Source organism: Lasioglossum baleicum, chromosome 9 (assembly GCF_051020765.1).
Source record: "Lasioglossum baleicum chromosome 9, iyLasBale1, whole genome shotgun sequence".
In the NCBI taxonomy this organism is placed as follows: domain Eukaryota; kingdom Metazoa; phylum Arthropoda; class Insecta; order Hymenoptera; family Halictidae; genus Lasioglossum; species Lasioglossum baleicum.
In genome coordinates this window covers 8,566,630-8,586,857 of record NC_134937.1, presented here as the reverse complement: position 1 = coordinate 8,586,857, position 20,228 = coordinate 8,566,630, and the positions used below count along the sequence as shown (strand labels likewise).

Below are 20,228 nucleotides of genomic sequence, written 5' to 3'. Positions count from 1 at the left end.
CGGATCCTATTCCAGCGGAGACGGTTCGAGACCAAATTTAACGGGTTTTATTTTTATGTTACAGTACTTCCAGAGGACAAATCGATTGGCGGACGTAAATAGACGGCTGAAGTCGCAGATATGGAGCTCCGTGGTGACGATTGTTCTCGTGGAAGCGAAGAATCTGCTGCCGATGGATATAGACGGTCTATCGGATCCGTACGTCAAGTTTCGGTACGGAATTATTCACCAGCGCATCGATCTGTCTGCCTGCTTATTTTAGTGTCTCTCCTTTTAAACAACTACAGTATCCTATTCTTATTAATTCGCTACATTCCTTGTTCCACCCCCGTGCGCCACTGACACCACAGAGAGCGGTAACCGTGTCGATCACGAGGAAATACGATCTCCAATAAACACTTTGACGTGTTGTGAAAGCTTGACATTTACTCATGTACGTGTCTAATGTTCGACAATCGATCCTCTGCGATATACATTGCCTCGAAACACATTGTTTTCAATTAAATGCTCGGCTCAATTTTTCTCATTTCTCGATAATACAAGCATGGGGTTCTTCAGTAGTCAAAAACACTAGATAAAAGACTGATCTAGGCCGCGATCGCCCTCAAAAGTCCTATTTTTTTCGTTTACAAGCCGTAATGTGCATTATTCGGAAGCATGAAGCTGCGCATTTATTTTCATAAAGCAGCGACAGCTACATGTTGCCGAATAATGCAAATTACTTTGGAGGGCGACTGCGGCCTACATTGACCTTTTATCTAGCACTTTTGACCACTGAAAACCCCCATCTTTGCATTATTAACCCGGCGTTGGTAAGGTGGGAAAATGTATCGTAAGTGGTAAGGTGGGATCTCACAGACCGCAGGAAAAAATATATTGTATTATAGAAATAAATACCTTTTTCATAAATATAAGATTAGGTATTGCTTAGGAGGCTTGTAATTTATTAGAGTAAAAACGCAGATCCACGAAATTAAATTTTTATTATTCAAAAATAAGTAACTTAATAACTGTCACGCGTTGTTACAATGTTACAAATCAATCTAAAATCTCTGGGGTCTGTGAGACCCCCACCTAACTAACGCCGGGTTAAGAAATGAGAAGGCGCATCGCGCACCCTTGCAACCCTGGAAAGTCTACCTCCTTAACGATGGCTCTTTTCGCGCAGACTAGGAACCGAGAAATACAAGTCGAAAGTGGTGCACAAGACCTTGAACCCGGTCTGGCTGGAGCAGTTCGATCTCCATCTATACGAGGACCCGTACCTAGGTCAGGAACTGGAGGTCACCGTCTGGGATCGGGACAAAAGCCACCAGGATGACCTAATGGGAAGGACGGTGATCGATTTGGCGACGCTCGAACGCGAAACCACTCATCGCTTATGGCGCGACCTTGAGGATGGCTCTGGAAATGTTTTCCTCTTGTTGACCATCAGTGGAACGACAGCCAGCGAGACCATAAGTGACCTGGCTGCGCACGAGGACACTCCTCGAGAACGAGAGCAATTGTACCATAGATATTCGATTATGAACACGTTGCAGAGGGTACGGGACGTTGGACATCTAACCGTGAAGGTGCTTATTCTTTTCATCGATGCTTGCCGAATCAATTTTTATAAAAAAAAGTCGTCCCGATGTAAACGACCGATATAGAAAAATAAAAATAAAATAAAGGGTTGAACGTATTTCCATTGCTGCGCAGGTATTCAGGGCTCAAGGTCTCGCAGCGGCCGATTTAGGTGGGAAAAGCGATCCCTTCTGCGTCCTCGAGTTGGTTAACGCCAGACTGCAGACTCAAACGGAGTATAAAACTCTGGCGCCGAACTGGCAGAAGATCTTCACCTTGTAAGTGACTGCAATACTTAACTGAAACAGCTTGTATACGTATACACGTAATGTTTGGGGATGGTTAATCTTGTAGAACCTTGAATAACATTGTCTTATTTACTTGGCCGAGTGAAAGGCGTTGACACGCAGATGTTTGAAAGTGTCCATACCGTTTTCAGCAATGTGAAGGACATTAACTCGGTGCTCGAGGTGACGGTGTACGACGAGGACAGGGACCACAAAGTAGAGTTCCTCGGGAAGGTCGCCATACCGCTGCTGAGAATCCGGAACGGTGAGAAGAGGTGGTACGCGTTGAAGGACAAGAAGCTTCGAGGTCGAGCGAAGGGAAACTCGCCGCAGATCCTGTTGGAGATGACTGTACTCTGGAACATGATCAGGGCCTGTGCGAGGACCTTGAATCCGAAGGAGAAGAAGTACATGGAGCCGGAGATCAAGTTCAAGAGACAGGTCTTCCTGCGAAATGTCCTCAGGCTGAAGGCCATCATCATCTACTTCATCGACATCGGGAAATACGTTCAGTGCGTAGCCCATTTCTTTCAACAATCGCGCGTTATTCTTCCCACAAATTTATTCATTCGGTTCGAACGAAAGTTCGTAGCGTTTTTCAATTAAAACTCAAACGGATAACATTAGGATGTTTATACATAGATTTGTTCAGTAGCGTATTTTCCATTCTCTTCTATTACTTTTTGCCATTTTTTAGGTGACTTATCATTAGACTGCGGATTTTATGCATTTATGACATAAATGGGCTTGTACAATTTAAAACAGTGGAGGTATTAAAAAGATTTTAAGGCCACCAGTGTACATTAGTTTCACCTTAATAAGATAATTAAAAGAAGAATGAAATTTTTATGTGGCTCCTTGTGTCTGGCAATCAATGCAAACATTTTTTATTTTGCATAAAGATCCGCAGTCTACTTATCATGTTATTCAATAAACCTATGAATAAATATTTTAATTTTATCTTTGAATTTTGATTTAAAAACGCTACTACTAATTATGCATTTTAATGCGTTGCGAAGCCACTGCTTATTTTGCATTCGATGATGCCATTCAGGAGCTGCTGGGAGTGGGAAAGTAAAATGAGAAGCATCATCGCGTTGGTCATCTTCATTTTCGGCTGTTACTACTTCGAGCCTTACATGATCCCCGGCGCAGCGTTACTTATACTTCTAAAGTATTACTTGGTAAGTAGAATCAATCAAATTTGATACTCTCTTATCTCTGAAATATCTTTACCTACACAGATTAAATCTCTTCCACACACACTGTATTATACCTTTTACGTATAATCTGAATTTTTCTTATATTCAGTAATTCTTACGACCCCGTAATTAGACTTTCCCCGATTAAAATGCCTGTACCGAATTATTCCCAATAAGACCACCCGTCGTGTTTAATTAATTAATGAATTCGGACACACGATTACCCATATGTAGTGGCCAGCTTCCAGACAGGAAACTTTTGTACATTTGTCGACAAGGTAGAAAAGCCCATTTGTTACACCGATTGCTATTAGCTGATAGAAATTAGTCTATCTATCAGAGAAGTGAAATGACAGTAGCAGAGGCGTGTAAATAGCATGAATCTACCATAGGTTTAAACACTATAATACTTTTTACACCTAATGATACGCTTAATGCTCAACAATGCTTAGTTAATACCACTGACTCACCGAAGTTTGTGTACACCGTCATACAAAAGTTGAAGGCTTTAAATGATTTTGCAAATTTCTCGAGGAAACTTGCGTTTACGATTTTTTCAACTTATTGTTCGACCGAGTGTACTCAAACTTTTTAAAGGTAGTTTGTAAGCATTCCACCATTTATATGGGAACACATCTAATCATTTTCTACAGTATTCCAGCACCATTCTTTTAATAGTTTTCCTTTCGAAATGTGTCAAGGTTGTTTGTACCTTTTGAGATTTGATCGTACAATCTTTCTCTGCATTTTTCTAAAGAGCTTTGATCTTTCAGTTCTTCTGGAGGAAATGATTTCGAGACCGATCTCCCCTTTGTTTTTCCCCGGGGCTGAACTCTGACCTTAACAGACATTTCAGCAGCGTATAGTGCTTAGATGATTATACATGTTCCCATTGTAATGGTTCATCCTGTATAAGCATAATGCTCGACGACCTTTTCCTGCATCATCGCATGTCCACCTTCTTCGCTACTCTGCCAGCTTAACGGCGATGGGAGTGGGCTGAATCAATGGATTTCCGGACAGGTTGCAGTGATCACTGGCACACCCCTAACTCATCACACCAGCTCCAATTTCAACGACGAGGGTGACGACGGTCCAGCCACTCCGGGCGACGACGATGACGACGACGATGACAAGGACAAAGTGAGTGGCCTTACACAATTTTATCTCGATCAGAATTTCGTAACTAGGGAAGTTAATAATACGTAATTGATTTCTTCTCTTAACCCTTTCCGCTCCGAATTATTTCTCAATTTTGTTGCCAATATAGCCCTCTGAAACTTTGTTGTCATTTAGATTTCTGGAACTTGTATTCGTTTTTAACTAAAAAATACGACTTAAATAAATAAAGGAAGAACCAAATACATGTAAAAATTTTCCTTTCTCTGATGTCGAATCACATTCGACAAATCAGTGCAAAGGGTTAATATTATTTTGATAGGTTGCACATTGTACGTAATGTAGCAGTAATATTAAATTAATTTTTGATGTGTTTTTGTTAGGAAGAGAAGAAAAGTCTGAAGGAGCGACTGCAGGCGATTCAGGAGGTGACCCAAACCGTTCAGAACTCGATCGGCTACATAGCCAGCTTATGCGAGAGGGTGAAGAATCTCTTCAATTTCACTGTCCCCTATCTGAGTTACGTGGCCATAGTGCTGGTAATCCTCGGCGCCGTTGTTCTCTATTTCATCCCGGTCAGATACCTTATCTTGGCGTGGGGCATCAATAAATTCTTCAGGAAGGTTATCCGGCCTCACTCGGTCCCGAACAACGAGGTCCTCGATCTGATATCCCGAGTGCCCGACGACGAGGAGCTACTCAATTACAGGTAGCGAATCATTTCGCAAATTTTACATCCAGTGCTCCTGGGACTCTTTCACTTTCGTTTATTCTGAACGAAATGTACTATTGAAACAATTGAAATATTCTTTTAAGGTGGTATTCTGGTTTTGATCTTTTAAAAGATCAGTTTTCCTTGAAAGTGACGATTTTAGATTACTTAATTTATACGTAACATTATGGAGAACGTGTCTGTCCAAATTTGTAGCCAATTTTCTTGTAATATGTACATTCATTTACAATCTAAAGAAGGTTACAATCAAGATCACAATCCAAAGAACATTAATTTACAATTTAAAGAGGATCACAATCAAGATTACAATCAGATTACAATCCAAAGAACATTAATTTACAATCTAAAGAAGATTACAATGAAAATTACAATCCAAAGAACATTAACTTACAATCTAAAGAAGATTACAATCAAGATTACAATCCAAACAGCATTAATTTACAATCTGAAGAATCGTAAATTCATTGAAAACCAGAATACCTCTATAATCATTCTCGAATCATCGAGTAATTTAAAGAACGCTCGCGAGCAATAGACAATTGTACTCTTACCTCATCGCAGTGTCCTGTCCAAGTATTCAATCTCCGAATTTTATTTGATCCAGTGATTTGGAGTTCATTAAACACAAATTTTGAGGAGAACCGTTTCCAAACGTCCGCTCGAATCCGGGTAAGACTGAAACGTGAGAGAACTGTCAACAAGACTGTTGCCGATTACCTTTTTGAGAATGTGAAACAATTTTCACGGTTCCTAGATGTCTTAACCGTCGACACACGAAGATCACGTTACTTAGAGAAACACGTTTACCACTACAGCACATCGTTTCCTATTGTTTACAACATTCTTTTCTGTCAATTCGGAACGAGCATCTGTTAACCATGTATGATTATGCCGTTCGTCGTTTACTTGTTTGAACATCGACACTGTTATTTAGCTTTTAAGAACACAACTATTTTGGTGATCGATTTATTGAATAAGGTAAAGTATGGACTAGTGCAATCGAACCAGAGATTTAACATAATTAATAAAACTGTTACTGGGTCATTCCATGCCAAATCATATGTTGTGAAATATGTTGTAGTCCATGTGAAATTAGGGTGGGTTTAAGTCATCACTCTGCCGGTTTCGAAATTTTTTAGAAATGGCAGGCCTTCAAAGTTTTCAATTTTTGCCCATTTCGGCGAAAACGGGCCTCGCTTACGAATTTTTATCTCGGGAACTGTTTGTCCGATTCAGCTACATCTTTTTTTGTTTTATTCGGAAAGGATTGGGCTATTACAAAACAATTTTTTCAACCTTGAAAATCAACTTTATAATGTTGAAAAATTTAAACAAATTCTTTATTTACGTTTTCTTCGATGAGGGGCCGGAGTGATTTAAATTTTGAAAAAAAATATGTTTACATTCCTTGAAGTTTCCCCTTTAAAATGAGCCCTTGAAAAAGATGGTAAAAGTGATCGATTTGGAATGGAATAACCCTACTGATATTAGAAGAGGGAATCTAATAGTCGCACTAATCTGAACTTCCACTGCATACTTTCTAAGTGTCTAACGAAATCTGAATGTACTCATATCAAACAATTTAGTGTTCCAACGAAACCAACACAATTTTGCTTATCCTATGTTCTTCGATGTTAACATTTACACCGCGTGTAGGATAAATGTAACGTATCGCTAGCTCTAATTTCAATCTCCAAGACTTTCTGACCGAGTTTCTAGTCTGGGTCTGCAGATCCAGAAGTCGTCTCCAAGTTACATTTGTCCTACAATTCACTTTTACTAATCTTGATGTAAACATGCTAAGTTTCCTCGCTCGAAATGAGAATTCAAGGCGTTTTTCAATTGCAGGGAATTGAAACCTTTACCAACAGCGGACTGCGAGAGGGCTGGCACCTCGGGGCTTCACGTTGCGTCGAGTTTGTCAAGGCGGGAGCAAAGGAAGAGGCACAAGGCCGCGTAGCAGAATGCCCCGCGGCCGGAAGTCGCGGGTCTACGATCACCGAGCATCCTGAGGACGGTCCTGATGCGCCGGAAACGCCACCGGAAGGAATCGACCGAGAATTCGGATGTGATCGACATAGACTGAGAAACACTACGTTTTCACTAGTAGATATATCTAGGCTAGCGAGAATGTCTGAGATCATAGTTTCCACTCTCGTCGATCGAGTACGAACACCACGCGTGGTATGTCCTCGAAGCGACTGTCGCGCGATGGTTTCCGTGAAACGAGACCGGTTCTTACGCTTGGTTCTTCCGAATGCGAACGTTCTGCGCGACGAGTTTGCTACCTGTGTCACGTGTATTCCATATTTCATAGAATATTGGCCACATTCTCTTCTTTGCACAAAGAAAACCAAGCTGATTGTACTCGCCGTTAACTCTTAATTGGCCATCTTTCTTGATATAGTTGGATTTTGATATTTTTTTCAAAGTATGCATTGATGTTGGTTCAGCGAAACAGGCAAAGCGACTGGAATTCTATTCGTAATAAGTATAAGTACTGTACCATTCATTCAAACAGATTCATAAGCTGTCATATTTAATATAATATTAACTACTTCTTACTTTGTATAAAGAAAATCATGTTAATTTTACTCGTTCAATATTGAAATCGTATTCGATACAATGTCAACCATCGCCATTTTCTACTTTGTGTAAATAAATCCAAGTTGATTTTACTGGCTGTTCACTGTTCAATGTTAAATGTAATATAAAGTCAATTGAAGAAAATTTCTATCAATTTTTTATTTACATTTTTATACCGTAATACGTACTACATTGAGAAACCGATGAGACTTCCAATTAAATGTTTAACTATTTTATATACAGAGTTATGTTTCGAGTATTGTAATTGCGAAGACTGTTTCCGGAATAAACGGTGATAGCAAACTCGTCGATGTTGCTCTGCCGATGGTTTAAAAATCGCCGAACGATGTTCAACAACAAAATTTGTTTGCGTTTAATGCAAACGATCGAAAGTAGATTCGTCGGAGGTGTTTCCGAGGCATACCACGCACATTGTTGCTAGGTTTTCCGTTCAGTAGCTCGGGAGAAGTACATCGAGACTTGAGACACAGTGTTTTTCGTCTAGATAGTTTCTTTTTGTGGTAACAATCGTCGAGCGTAGTCGCGTGGAATAGCGAGGATGATGTGTAATAGACGGTCAAGAGGGAAGGCAAATTTGTTAAAAAAAATATTTATTAAGAAATATATAGCATCTCGTTCGAAATGTTATCATAGAAATGTTATATACAGGTTACTTTTACAATCTTCGCACATCTTGTCTATTTATTTTTTCACGTTTTCCTCGAATATAGAACGCGTTATTCCTGGAGGCGATAAAACCGTTTCGTGTGAAGAGAAACAAACACGAGGAAGACGTTGCGAGGAAGACAAATAAACGATTAATAATTTGTTTGAGCAAGGAACATATGTTTGACATCCCTCTCGACCAGCCAGTAATAGAAACGGTCTCGGCAGTTATCGATATCTTACTGGTGAACTTGTGTTTTAAAAACATACATATTTCTAAATAATACAAAATTATCAAGTATTTTTATACCTACGAAAATTCGGTAATTAGAAGAAATCACTATTCAATCTTTACGCTGCTAATCGTTTGATAGGTTTACTGTTAACCCTCGAACGTCGATGATTGGGTCGACCTTGACCCAGCTATCCATCCTCCTAATTATTCATCTTGTAGTGAATAATTTCAACCGATAGCTGTTTAATTAAGCGTCAAATTGTTTCTCGAACGTCCACTTTCCGAGGGTTAACACATTTCCCCGGATATTTTGTCGGTAAATCAATAATGTGTGTTCCCGTTGACATCAAAAAGCTGTCGATAACTGCGTCGTTAGGCCGATCGGTAGTCGAAGAATGAAGAAGAAGCTCTTGAAAGTATCCCGCATGAGCGGGTGGCCGCGTTTCGAGCATATCAAAAGAAAAATTGCAAAACAAGATAAGAAGGAACGTTGACCGAGCGAGGAACGTGCGTTTCATTTTCCGTTTCGGTAGCCAGTGCGTTAGTTGACCGTGTCGTCGATGAAGAAATGGCACTTGGGGTACAGTGTTTCCCTCAGAGCGCGACCTTACGGGGGGAAGCGCTGTATTCGAACAAAACGCGAGAATGATCTTTGGCCAAGGGTCATTCTCGCCGATTCGTTTCGTCCATCGGTGTCGTAGATATACATAGCTGCTGAGAGAGAGAGAGAGAGAGAGAGAGAGAGAGAGAGAGCAAATTGTTACCAGAGAGAATGAGATACAAAGGAGAAGAAACAAAATAATGTAAAGGACAGTGTTGTTTTGTGGCAACGTCGCGGATTCGCTTAGCGCGCTGCCATTATTTTAGGAGCGACGAACGAAATCCATTTTTCATTCACCTCTTACGGAAGCTGTCTCGATATGCTGACTGCCCGATTAATTTCCTTCATTTTTCTATCGAATCAGCGTCTCGTGAACTCGACCATGTTCGTTTCACCCCCTTTCGACACATAAGCTTGACGAACACGCATGCATCGAGATGTTTCGGAGATAGGGAGATATAGTTTTTAAAATTTTTAGCGTAAAAACATCTTTTTACTCGAAACGTGTGGTTAGATTATAGTCAGCGTTGGGCAACAATTTTATTTATCATAAATAAAAATTTTGCCCAACTCTGGATATAGAAAAACTTTTCCTTCTTCTTTTTGATTAGGCCAGATACGTGCAATGAAAGGGTCAGGTACATCCTCTCTGAACGGGTGTCAGTAATTTTACAGTTCTTCATTTATTTCATTGATGATCTGATGAATAACTGAAAAGTGTTTCCTACGAAAAAACACAGACCTATCTGGATGAAAAGAAATGTAACTAGTCAGTTCGAAACTTTCAAAGCCATCGTTTACATGGCAGTCGATGCATTAAACGCGCGCGCGTTCTTTTGAACTATCCGAAAATCGTTTCTACCACTGTTTCGATGCTGATTACTGTACAGTATTCCCTCGTTACTTGTTACCTCGTCTAGTGTTATAAATAATTGAGGAGTATCGATCGCATAAGAGAGAAACGCGTTGGTCCCCTCGATATACGAGACTCGCCGGACCCCCGCGACTAGCGTATAACGAGGGAATACTCTAAAAACGCGTTCGATCGCGATTTTCCGATCTACGAGATCCAGAGAAATCGGGACAAGTGCTTGAGAACGAAAGCGCTGAAATTCTTCGTCGTTCCTGAAACGAAATAGTAGTCTTACACCGTCGGGATTGTCTCGACGTTATTCTCTTTAATAGTGTTTAATATTATCGAATTATTCGTTCCAACGCACACCTTCGTGCGTTAGGTGATCTCCTCGAGCATGGATCGAAGCGGTTGTCTCCGCGTGGAAGGTATGCTATCGTTATTGGACTATGTTGGATCACTTGACAACAGTTTCAACGATCGAATCTCCCTTAGAAACATTCCACACACTTTCACAATTTTTCAGATCGATCTACCTGAACTCTAGATACAATTTTTCACTTGTTTTCCATTGTTCTAGGTACAGGTCATGAAATTAGATATTGAAGATTTTTATATGCAACTGGTTTCTTCAATTATTTCGATTGCAGTGGCTGTTATTGATAAGAGGCTACAATATAGAGACTAGAATTGATAAACAACCACAGAATGCTGAGTAGAATCAGGCACGGTTCAAATCATCTGTTTTCTTCAATTATTTCGATTGCAGTGGCTATTATTGATAAGAGGCTACAATATAGAGATTATTAGAATTGATAAACAACCTCAGAATGCTGAGTAGAATCAGGTACAGTTCAAATCATAGCGACTGTTACCGATAACAGGCTACTATGGAGTACCTTGTGTCGATAAGTCGTCACTAGATAGCAACTACAGTCGATAATATTGGGTTGTCAAATAAGTTCGTTCGGTTTTTGTGATTTATTCGATCCTAAAAAGCCGAACGCACTTATTTGCCAACCCAATAGTTCGTCTGTCTGTGAGTATTATCAAGAATGGACCACTGCATCGCGCCTCGTTCTGATCTGCAGATCGAGTATAAGTATTATCGTGTGCAAAAGAGGCTATAGCGTGATTATAATCAATAATGGGTCACTGCGGAGTAAGTTCTGTCGATAATGGGTCACGAGATAGTGACTATAATCGATAGCCGGGCTCGGTGCAGTAACTATATCGAAATGTAGGCCATCGATAACGAATCGAGCCCTTACCGTTTCGAAGAAGAATCTTATTCTTCATTTTTTCAAATGAACATTTACGAGGGAGATTGCAGATTAGTTGAAGGTATAGTCAGTGATACACCGATGTGTCCAGTGTCTGTTGTACTAACGTATATGTAGATCTTCTGGATCGATAGGACAAGTATTTTCAGAGTAACAAGGAACATATCAGATTCCCCCAAATCTCCAATCAATACCGAAACGATTAAAGTTGCCGAAAGTATATATCGTACGCAGGATGATTCTGAATCAGTGTCGCAGAACTGTACAGTCCACACACCACGAATCTAGGATACCGAAATTTCGTGCTGTTCCAGAATCGTCCTGCGCAGTACCTCGCCGTTCAGACAAAAAAAAAAGAGAACGAAAGAGGAGAAATTATAGTCGGTGGAAGGTAAAAGTTTCTCCGACCGGTGGCATTACTATTTTTATAAGAATAATAGTCATTGTTGTTCCCAGGACGATGGTTCTGGCTCGGTCGCCGATTGAATAACAAGCCGGGCCCGACCCCCGTAACTTTCTTCGTCGCGAACATTACGCTCTGCCCGCCATTTTCTTTCTCTCCCGAGGTTTTTCCTCCTACGCGATTGTGCAATTTGTCGTTCTCATGAAAACAACGCCCGGCTTCCGCATATATTTCATTGCTGCTTCCGGCTCGTTATGCCCTGCCGCGGAGACCATGTTCCTCTTCAGTTTACTGAAAAAATGCCTCGCTGAAACATCCTCTTCTTAGCGAATCGTCATTTTGCAATTAACCCTTCGCGCTCGGAGATATATTTTCATTCGAAAATTAACACTAAACGTATACTACTGGTTTTATATTTTTCATCTTGGAATTATATTGAAATGATGAAGTTGCTTACATCATATCTCATATTTTGTCACGTTAGTTTCCCGTCTGGAAGATCGACACAGGTTTCACGAGGATGATCGCGAGAAAAATATATCATGGGGGTTGGAGCAAAGTAAATGGCGGCAGACGGAGGAAAAACGTGTTCCGACGAGCAAGTTTCGGGGGAGTCTCGCGGCCCGTTCGGTTTTTAATCGATCGTACGACCCGTTACATGGAATATTACGAGAAATACTGGCACGCATGCTCGAGGAGGGAGGTAACGCGCGGAATTAATTAATCCTAACCGCGATTTTACGGTTCGTGCCGGCCGATGAGAAAGCTGAACACGAGGAAGGAGAGAGAGAGAGACATCGCCGATCCATTTATCCGCTTTTTTCTCGAGAACACGAAAACTTCGAACGCCCCGCCGCCTTTTTTCTCTCCGGTCTCTCGCCGCGCCGTCGATCCCTCTTGTTCTTAGGATCGCGCGTTACGGCAACGAGGACGCGGAGGAACCATATTCGACTCTACAGACTGTTCCATTTTCACTCTAAACAAAACACCGACGCCTCGCAAAAGTACGTTGAATTCGCGCGAGAACTAATCTTCTTCGAGATCAAGAAAGAACGAAAAGGATGTGATATTTTCGGTGAAACCTTTTTTAAATGGTCTATTTTTTATTATGAAATTGCGTGGAACAATGTTCAATGACTATTGTCTCGCTTCGGGAATGTTTATGTTCAACGTATCTTTCAGATATCTCGGTGAAAATGGGACACCCGGTACAGATCGCGTTCTAAAAATTCCAATAACCCAGATATTCCCTTTTCCGTGAAGTATATCTTTCGATTTTTTACTCTAACTTGTCTACTATTTATCGATTTCTCTTAAAGGTAACTCGATCCCTCAGGTCTCCGGCTGATTTAAAATGGCGTCTGGAGGCCACACTATCGCGCTGTCATCCCTGTCATCCATGAAACTTTAACGGCAGACACCATTTGCATCGTTCGAAGCATTATTTGACCCTCCGAAGCGTCGCTGAACGGGGAATCGAATTAATCTTCGTTTTTCACCTACTTTTCGACTATTAGTTCGTCGCACGCGAACCGACCATTCCCATCGATTTTATTATTTAAAGGGAAAACCCGAGAGAGAGCGGGCTTTTCGACGAAAATTAAATAATCATTTAACGCGCATAGTTCTCGCGTTGTCGACGTATTCGACGCGTTACGAATTTATGGACGTCCGCGATCTAATTATATTGTTAATTCTCCCGCAACTTGTTACCTGTTACTCTATTTACGTCCGCCGTTAGATAATGGAAAACTGGCCGTCTGTGAAGTCGACGAATCGTGAAATGCGACACTGGCGAGCGTGCGACGGTATCGTAAGAGCTTACATAAAACTGGCTTTACTGTAATTTCTCGCCGATAGTCGCTGGCAGACAGTACCGGAAGCCCTCGGCGGTCGTGCATCGAGGGTCAAAATATGGTCGAAACTATCGTTCTCTTCATCGTCGTTTCTGGGCCTAACACACGAGGCAAACACCGGGTGAGTCCTGAACCTCTATCTGCACGCGTTGGGTCCATTTTCACCCAGGACTACAAACGTCCCATTCAAACTTTGCGTTTCTAGCCACCAGCTTGAATCATTAGACTGTGGACAGAGGTGGGCGTTAATCAATTTAAATTTCAATCACGATTGATTGATTAATGTGCACGATTAAACCAGGTAATCATTGAGAAATTGACGATTGCTTAAATTTAAACATGTTTAATTTAAAAATAAAACATGTGTAAATTTAAACATGTCTGAACAATCATAATGTCTACAGAATCTTCTGCTGCAAAGAACAATTCAATATCTTTTATAATAACGTCACAATATTTGTTTAAAGTTGAAAAATATGTTTCTTTTCAAAGTCATGTTTCTCAAAAACTGTGCGTCCAGGAGAAAAATTAAGGACAAATTCGGAATCGGCGCAAAACATTCTATAAGAGCCAGCAAACAGTAATTAGGAAACATAAAAAGAAGTTGAAATTTGTTGGACAGTGTCATTAATCAATTATATGATTGACTATTACAATTGAGTAGAATGTAATTGTTAATTGCGATGAACGATTGAAGTAGAAATTTATTTGTCAATCGTTGATTAAATTTTTTCCAACTCTGACTGTGGATTTTATGCATCGATGCCAAAGCGAGTGGACGAAATACGAATAACATTAGAAAAATAATTAGGAAATATTTAACTACCCTCTCTTGCGATCGATGCATGAACATTGTGTTTTCCACAGAGATCCGCAATCTAGCCATAATTTATTCGTATCAAGCAGAAAGAATCGACGACAGAGAATGGATCGAAAAATTTGTGAAAACAATTAATCCAGAAAATTACAACCTCGGATTTTTGAAGCACCTGTGATCGCGCATTTCGAAGTTGAGGATCACCCGGTGCATTCATGGGCACACTATGGCAAACAATCGCGGACAGACGGGAGAAGAAATTGAGGGAAAGAGGTGCGATTCTTTTTGTCATGTAGTCAACGAACTTTCTTAGTAAGTGAGAAACTTGTGATACTTCGAATCGTTTTCTTCTCGTTTTAGGGTACCGGTCGTGCGATTATATAGGTTCGGTGACGCAATTCGTCGAGGATCTTTGCCGGGCAGTTATCTGTTCGATTCGCTCGGCCATTCTTAGTGCGCGATGTCAATTAACAAGCTCTAGAGTGATTCGTTGCTGAAAAGTTAACGATCGCACGGCCGGCTAGTCGATACTTTTCTATACAATCATTCCTGGGAGCATTCCTATCGCCGGACATCGTGTGGGTACACTGTTCCATTAGTTCTCCGCTTGTTCTTGGTGAATTTCGTCTGTGTTTCAGGCCAGGGATCGAAAAAATTAGGGGATCGTGGAGCGTAGAACTTTTCTTGAAGAACGTGCTTTATCAATAGATACAGCGAGTAGCTGCAATTTCAAACACTACAAACATTGGACGAATTTAAAAATACTTTTATACGATTTTCGACCTATCGATCACATTACGAGAGAAAATAAATTTTTCTATGTCGCTCCGGTTTGTTGCAATTCAGGTGGAACTCTGTCTAGTTATCGATTCCGATGGGAAAGGAACATTTTCGAAAGCAATAGTTTGAACAGAATTATAAGAATTTATGATTTCGGCGCGCCAGGTTCGATCAATTATAAAAATACAGCAAATGTGCAATTATTTACACATGTATCTTGACGTTTCGATCCCTATGTGGATCATTTTCACAGACGCAATAAATGTTCTTTATGAAAATGATCCACATAGGGATCGAAACGTCAAGATACATGTTTAAATAATTGCACATTTGCTGTATTTTTATAATTGATCGAACCTGGCGCGCCGAAATCATAAATTCTTATACTTCAATTCCGATCGAGAAACAAACAGAATCTATGAAATGTGAAAATATAAACTTTTTATTACAGAGATAAATATATTTTATCGATCTTTAACTTATAGTATCTACCGTAATGATGTTAAACAATTATTACCAGACAGCGGGTTTTATTTGTGATATTATTATCAACCTATTAAACACATTAACGAAGAAAATCAATGTCTATCCCGCTCCAGTTTGGTGCAGTTCAGGTACAAAATTTTTATTTCGCATCAAGATTCGCTGTCTAATTATGTTACAGTTAAATTGACACATCTCACAAGTACGCTTTTCGAAGAAGTTTCCAAGCCCACGTTTTTCTTTCCATAAACGTCACACAGGGACTTGAACTGGGAGGTTCGAACACAGAATTTGATTAAAACCGAAATTTCATTTCGATCCCTGGCCCAGACTCATCGAATGATTCGACTGACTGTAAGCGGTTGGAGTTAACTCGACAAACTCTAAGACATCGAACGTGTTCTAAGGATTGTCGTTCGAACATGTCGTGACTAAACGAGTCTCTCGTTTTTCGTTATTCTCCTTTGGCCGATCGTACCAGTTGTAGTCGTACCCATACACAGTTCACCCTGTCGCGCATTTCGTTTAGTCCCGAGCGTGTGTCGACTGCGAGACTATCAAATGGATCAGACTTTCACAGTCGAAACGGGGACGGAACAGCTAGATGTTTATTAGCGTGACCTTGAACGGAATAGTCGTGACGTTTCGTTGACGTTGTAAACACGAGAGCCTAGTATCATACAAGAATGTCACTTTCGACGTTCCGGAACGTTAGTACAGTAAGTCCTTTATAAACGCAAAAGCCTCGGGGGAATTCGTTTGCGTTTATCGTAGACGTGTAGCTATTTTTTTGAGCTTCAAAGGCCAAGCCGAATGTAGAGAAGGACAGCGCGTGTAAAGAGACTGAGACGCCGAAGCGACTGCGATACTCCGCGTCTCTTTCTTTCCCATACGCTGTCCTTCCTTGCGCCCGAAACGTTAATCGTCAATTAAGCCACTCAATACAGTTGAATTATACCGTCTTTGGTCTTATTTTAATCAGAAAAACGTCCCCAAATATATTGGTGAAAGTTTCGTTAAAAAATAGGTAATAATAAAAAACATTTTATATTGGTATTATATTGTGAGGACCTTACCCGAGCAGAGGATATACCCGAACCGAGATTACATTACTAGAGTGGAGGGGATATTTTTTGTTGCGTTTATCGTGTACAGCCTTTTTGCGTTTATAGAGGATTTACTATAAAAGTAAACATAACAGTGAGTATTGTCAACACCAGGTGACAAAAACATGATTATTATCGATAATAGAGTACGATATTGTGACTACAATCAATAACAAGTTCTATTATAACGAAACTCAGGCCTTATCACTATGACTATTATCAATAATCAGCGTTTATGTGTCATCTTGCGTCGACAGTAGCTAGGCTACTAGCATAATCAATGACAGACGTAATTAGTCGCTGTTATGCATTTTGTATTGATAACAAGTTAGGCAGTGACTATAAACGTTATTCGACCACAATTCAGTGACTATAATCGCCGTAACATTTCCAATCGGCGTTCAAAACCACAATAACGTTTCCCATCAGTTTCTCGCCGACAATAACGGCTTGTCGTAATAGTCTTCATTCAGGTCGTTTACAACGCTAGCGGAACGTGACTGGTTTTATGATCGGATGGCATAATTATACATGGCGCGCCTAATTTTACAACAAATTAACCTGCTGATTTCAGGAGGAGTTGTTCGTTGTTACCTCATATTATATGAATTCTAAAAATGTGTTGAATTACCAATGAAATTACTGGGGCTCTTGAACAATTTATTAAGAAATCGTCGAGCTTTAATTTTAAGGAAAACTAGAAGATTAGAAATAATTTTTGTGGCTGCGAAGTCACAACTTTGAGAAATCGTCGATCTTTAATTTTAAAAAGTCTAGAAGATCAAAAATAAAATATTTTTCGGCTACAGAGTCTTATAAACAACTTTGTAATCGTCGATCTTTAATTTTAAAAAGTCTAGAAGATTAGAAATAAAATATTTTGCGATTACAAAGTCTTCTTAACAACTTTATAATCGTCGATCTTTAATCTTAAAAAGTCTAGAAGAATAGAAATACAATATTTTGGTGATTACAAAGTCTTCTAAACAACATTGAGAAATCGTCGATCTTTAATTTTAAAAAGTCTAGAAGATTAGAAATAAAATATTTTGCGACTACAAAGTCTTATAAACAATTTCGTAATCGTCGATGTTTGATTTTAAAAAGTCTAGAAGATTAGAAATAAAATATTTGGCGACTACAGAGTCTTATAAACAACTTTGTAATCGTCGACCTTTAAGTTTAAAAAGTCTAAGGGATTAGAAATAAAATATTTTGCGATTACAAAGTCTTCTAAACAACTTGAGGAAGTTGAATCGAGTAATTCTCGTTGTTCGTAGAAATTGGATTCGCCTGAGAGAGAGAGAGAGACGGGCGAGAATTCCATCGATAATTCAGCGCGTCAAATTGCGCCATCCGATCGCGTACTATTCCCAGAGGATCAGCCACGAGGATCATTAAAACCACGTGACACGAACGCAGTATAGTACCCGCGCAATCGTATCAGTATTATAGTAGAACAGAGCCGAGCAGCAATCGACAAACGCTCCGCGGTTGCAACGTTTCTACCGTGTGTCGTTTTTCTACTCTTCCACACAAGTTTTGTACTTCCAAACGCGTTTGAAAAACAAAAACCGCGGTACACATACATACATACATTCTTCGAAATTTAGAGCAGATCGCTTTCTCTTGGATCCAATGTCTTCTGATAGTCGCACGGTGTGAAATAGTCGTCGGTCTTTACCTTCGGGTACAACACGTGCACCGCCGCCTCTCTGCCGCGAAACCTCGACACGCAGGATCGCGAATGGTGACACACAAAACATAGACACGCGCCTACACAGAGACATATAACGCCCACACAGAAATTCATACGTACATTAATCTCGTACGCGCACTTTCGAGTCTGCATGCTCCAGTTTCTTCGTGTTATATGAATCTTCATTCAGCTATTTTAGTCGTTAAGAGGAAAAGCGAGAGCGGGAAAACGAGCGGGAAAATTTCGGGCGAAACAGGACTCGAGATACATACATGTATAGTCACCGGGACGTATTTGATTTTCACGGAATCAGGACAAGAATTGTTTTTCCGGAATTCATGTCGGCCCTCTGGATGAGTATTCTTCGGCACGCTTTGCGCATTTATAGTCACGCGAGCGTAACACCGAGCGAGACAATATGCGGAACTATTTCGAAGACGCGAGCACACTCTGAACGTACTCTTCGTTTATCAAATTTCTTACTGTTCTGCATTCCTGTCGAACGATACACGGTTATCTTGCGGAATGGAAAATGCGTGAAAAGAATTATTAATGAGAATATTTCAATATTAACCCTTCGCACTCGAATGGCGAGTCTGAGGCGCCAATAAAATTGCCACACCATTATTCAAAATAGTTTTAATATATTATTTAATTCGTCTGTTTTCTATAAATTGTGAAAAGCTCAACTGTTATACATGAGAAAACTGGTTAAATTTGATGGGCACAATGTAAGAAAGATTACATAGAATAAAAATAATCTGGCTTGAAAGAAATGTCTTGATTTTCGAATTAATAATTGCTTCGAGTGCAAAGGGTTAATATAATTATTGTAAATCTCTTCGTTTCTCTATTTTTTACATTGCCAGGTAACGTCGTTATCGCATTACGCTGAATGTGAGTGGGTTGGGGTTTAATTAAAAATTCCAATTCCTTTTGTATACCAAATCCGAATGCTTTTCTGTTATGCCGAAATAAAATTCTACAGTGTGTGAATTAAATAGATTAAATATACATTTTCTTTCTCTTTCAGGAAATTATTCAAGACAAGTTCTAATTATTGTAGCCACGAAACAAATCGTTCGGCAATGGGTTAATCGCAAAAGAATGTTCATAACTAGACTGAGGATTTTATGCATTTATGACCAAAATGAATAGAACATTTAAATAATATTTATTTTGCATAAAAACTCCAAGTCTGTTCGTAACATTCTTGTTCCACGATAAATATAAATCTCTGTAGTATAATGATAGAAATTTGTAACAAATGCGAATAGTTGATTATCGAATATATCGGAATTGAAATGTATGTCACACAATGAACCCTCAGATAGCGATGGTGGGGTCCATTCTGACCCAGAGTTGTAAGCGTTCCATTTAAATTCGAACCTCGTAGAAGTTTCAATTATTAGCAGTTTCCCAAGAGGATTAATAATAAAATAAAATAAAATTCTGACGCATATTCCTCTGAAACAAAATGGAAGCTTTCACTGCGAGTCTGTTTGGACCTAGAAATTACTGAAAACCATCGATCGTCCGAGGATTATAGGTTTTAAAAAAGCATTGTGTTCTCCCGAAGACAGATTGATCTTCGTGGCCGAAGAATAGTGACCCAGAGCCGGCGGATCGATAGGCAACGCTCCGCACACGTCTGTTTACTTCCTAATCGTTAAGGGAAACGAACGTTTAAACTTTAAGAAATTTAGATAGAAAAGAAAAAAGAAACGAAGGAAAACTCGAACTGGCGATGATTTTCAAAGTCGGCTCGTGCGAGTTCTCGGACGAGAAACGAGGAAATCGCGTGTGTGCCGCCTTGCGAAAGAAAGTTTGCACCCCGAGTTCTCGTCGTGAGCGATCTTGATCCTGCGAATTGAAATGTAACAAAAAAAAGAAGAACAGACAGAGACACACACAAGAAGAAAAACAGATGCGAAGCCGAACACGCGATCACGA

The 20,228-nt window shown here is 39.9% G+C and overlaps 1 protein-coding gene across 7 annotated transcripts in view; it reads left to right on the top strand.

The window, feature by feature from the left end:
* Mctp (multiple C2 domain and transmembrane region protein) overlaps positions 1-20,168 on the top strand; it is a 78,473-nt gene extending 58,305 nt beyond the window's left edge. For 4 of the 7 annotated variants that reach the window (XM_076430714.1, XM_076430715.1, XM_076430710.1 and 1 more), the window contains 8 exons: positions 65-213; positions 1,169-1,574; positions 1,702-1,844; positions 2,006-2,365; positions 2,908-3,037; positions 4,034-4,198; positions 4,558-4,883; positions 6,756-20,168. In XM_076430714.1, coding sequence (XP_076286829.1) covers positions 65-213; positions 1,169-1,574; positions 1,702-1,844; positions 2,006-2,365; positions 2,908-3,037; positions 4,034-4,198; positions 4,558-4,883; positions 6,756-6,867 — 1,791 coding nt within the window. In that variant the 3' untranslated portion in view covers positions 6,868-20,168. Of the gene's footprint in view, positions 1-64; positions 214-1,168; positions 1,575-1,701; positions 1,845-2,005; positions 2,366-2,907; positions 3,038-4,033; positions 4,199-4,557; positions 4,884-5,511; positions 5,577-6,755 lie in introns of all 7 variants that reach the window. The other 3 variants (XM_076430716.1, XM_076430712.1, XM_076430713.1) reach the window with 2 other exon arrangements.
* Positions 20,169-20,228: the final 60 nt, after the last annotated feature.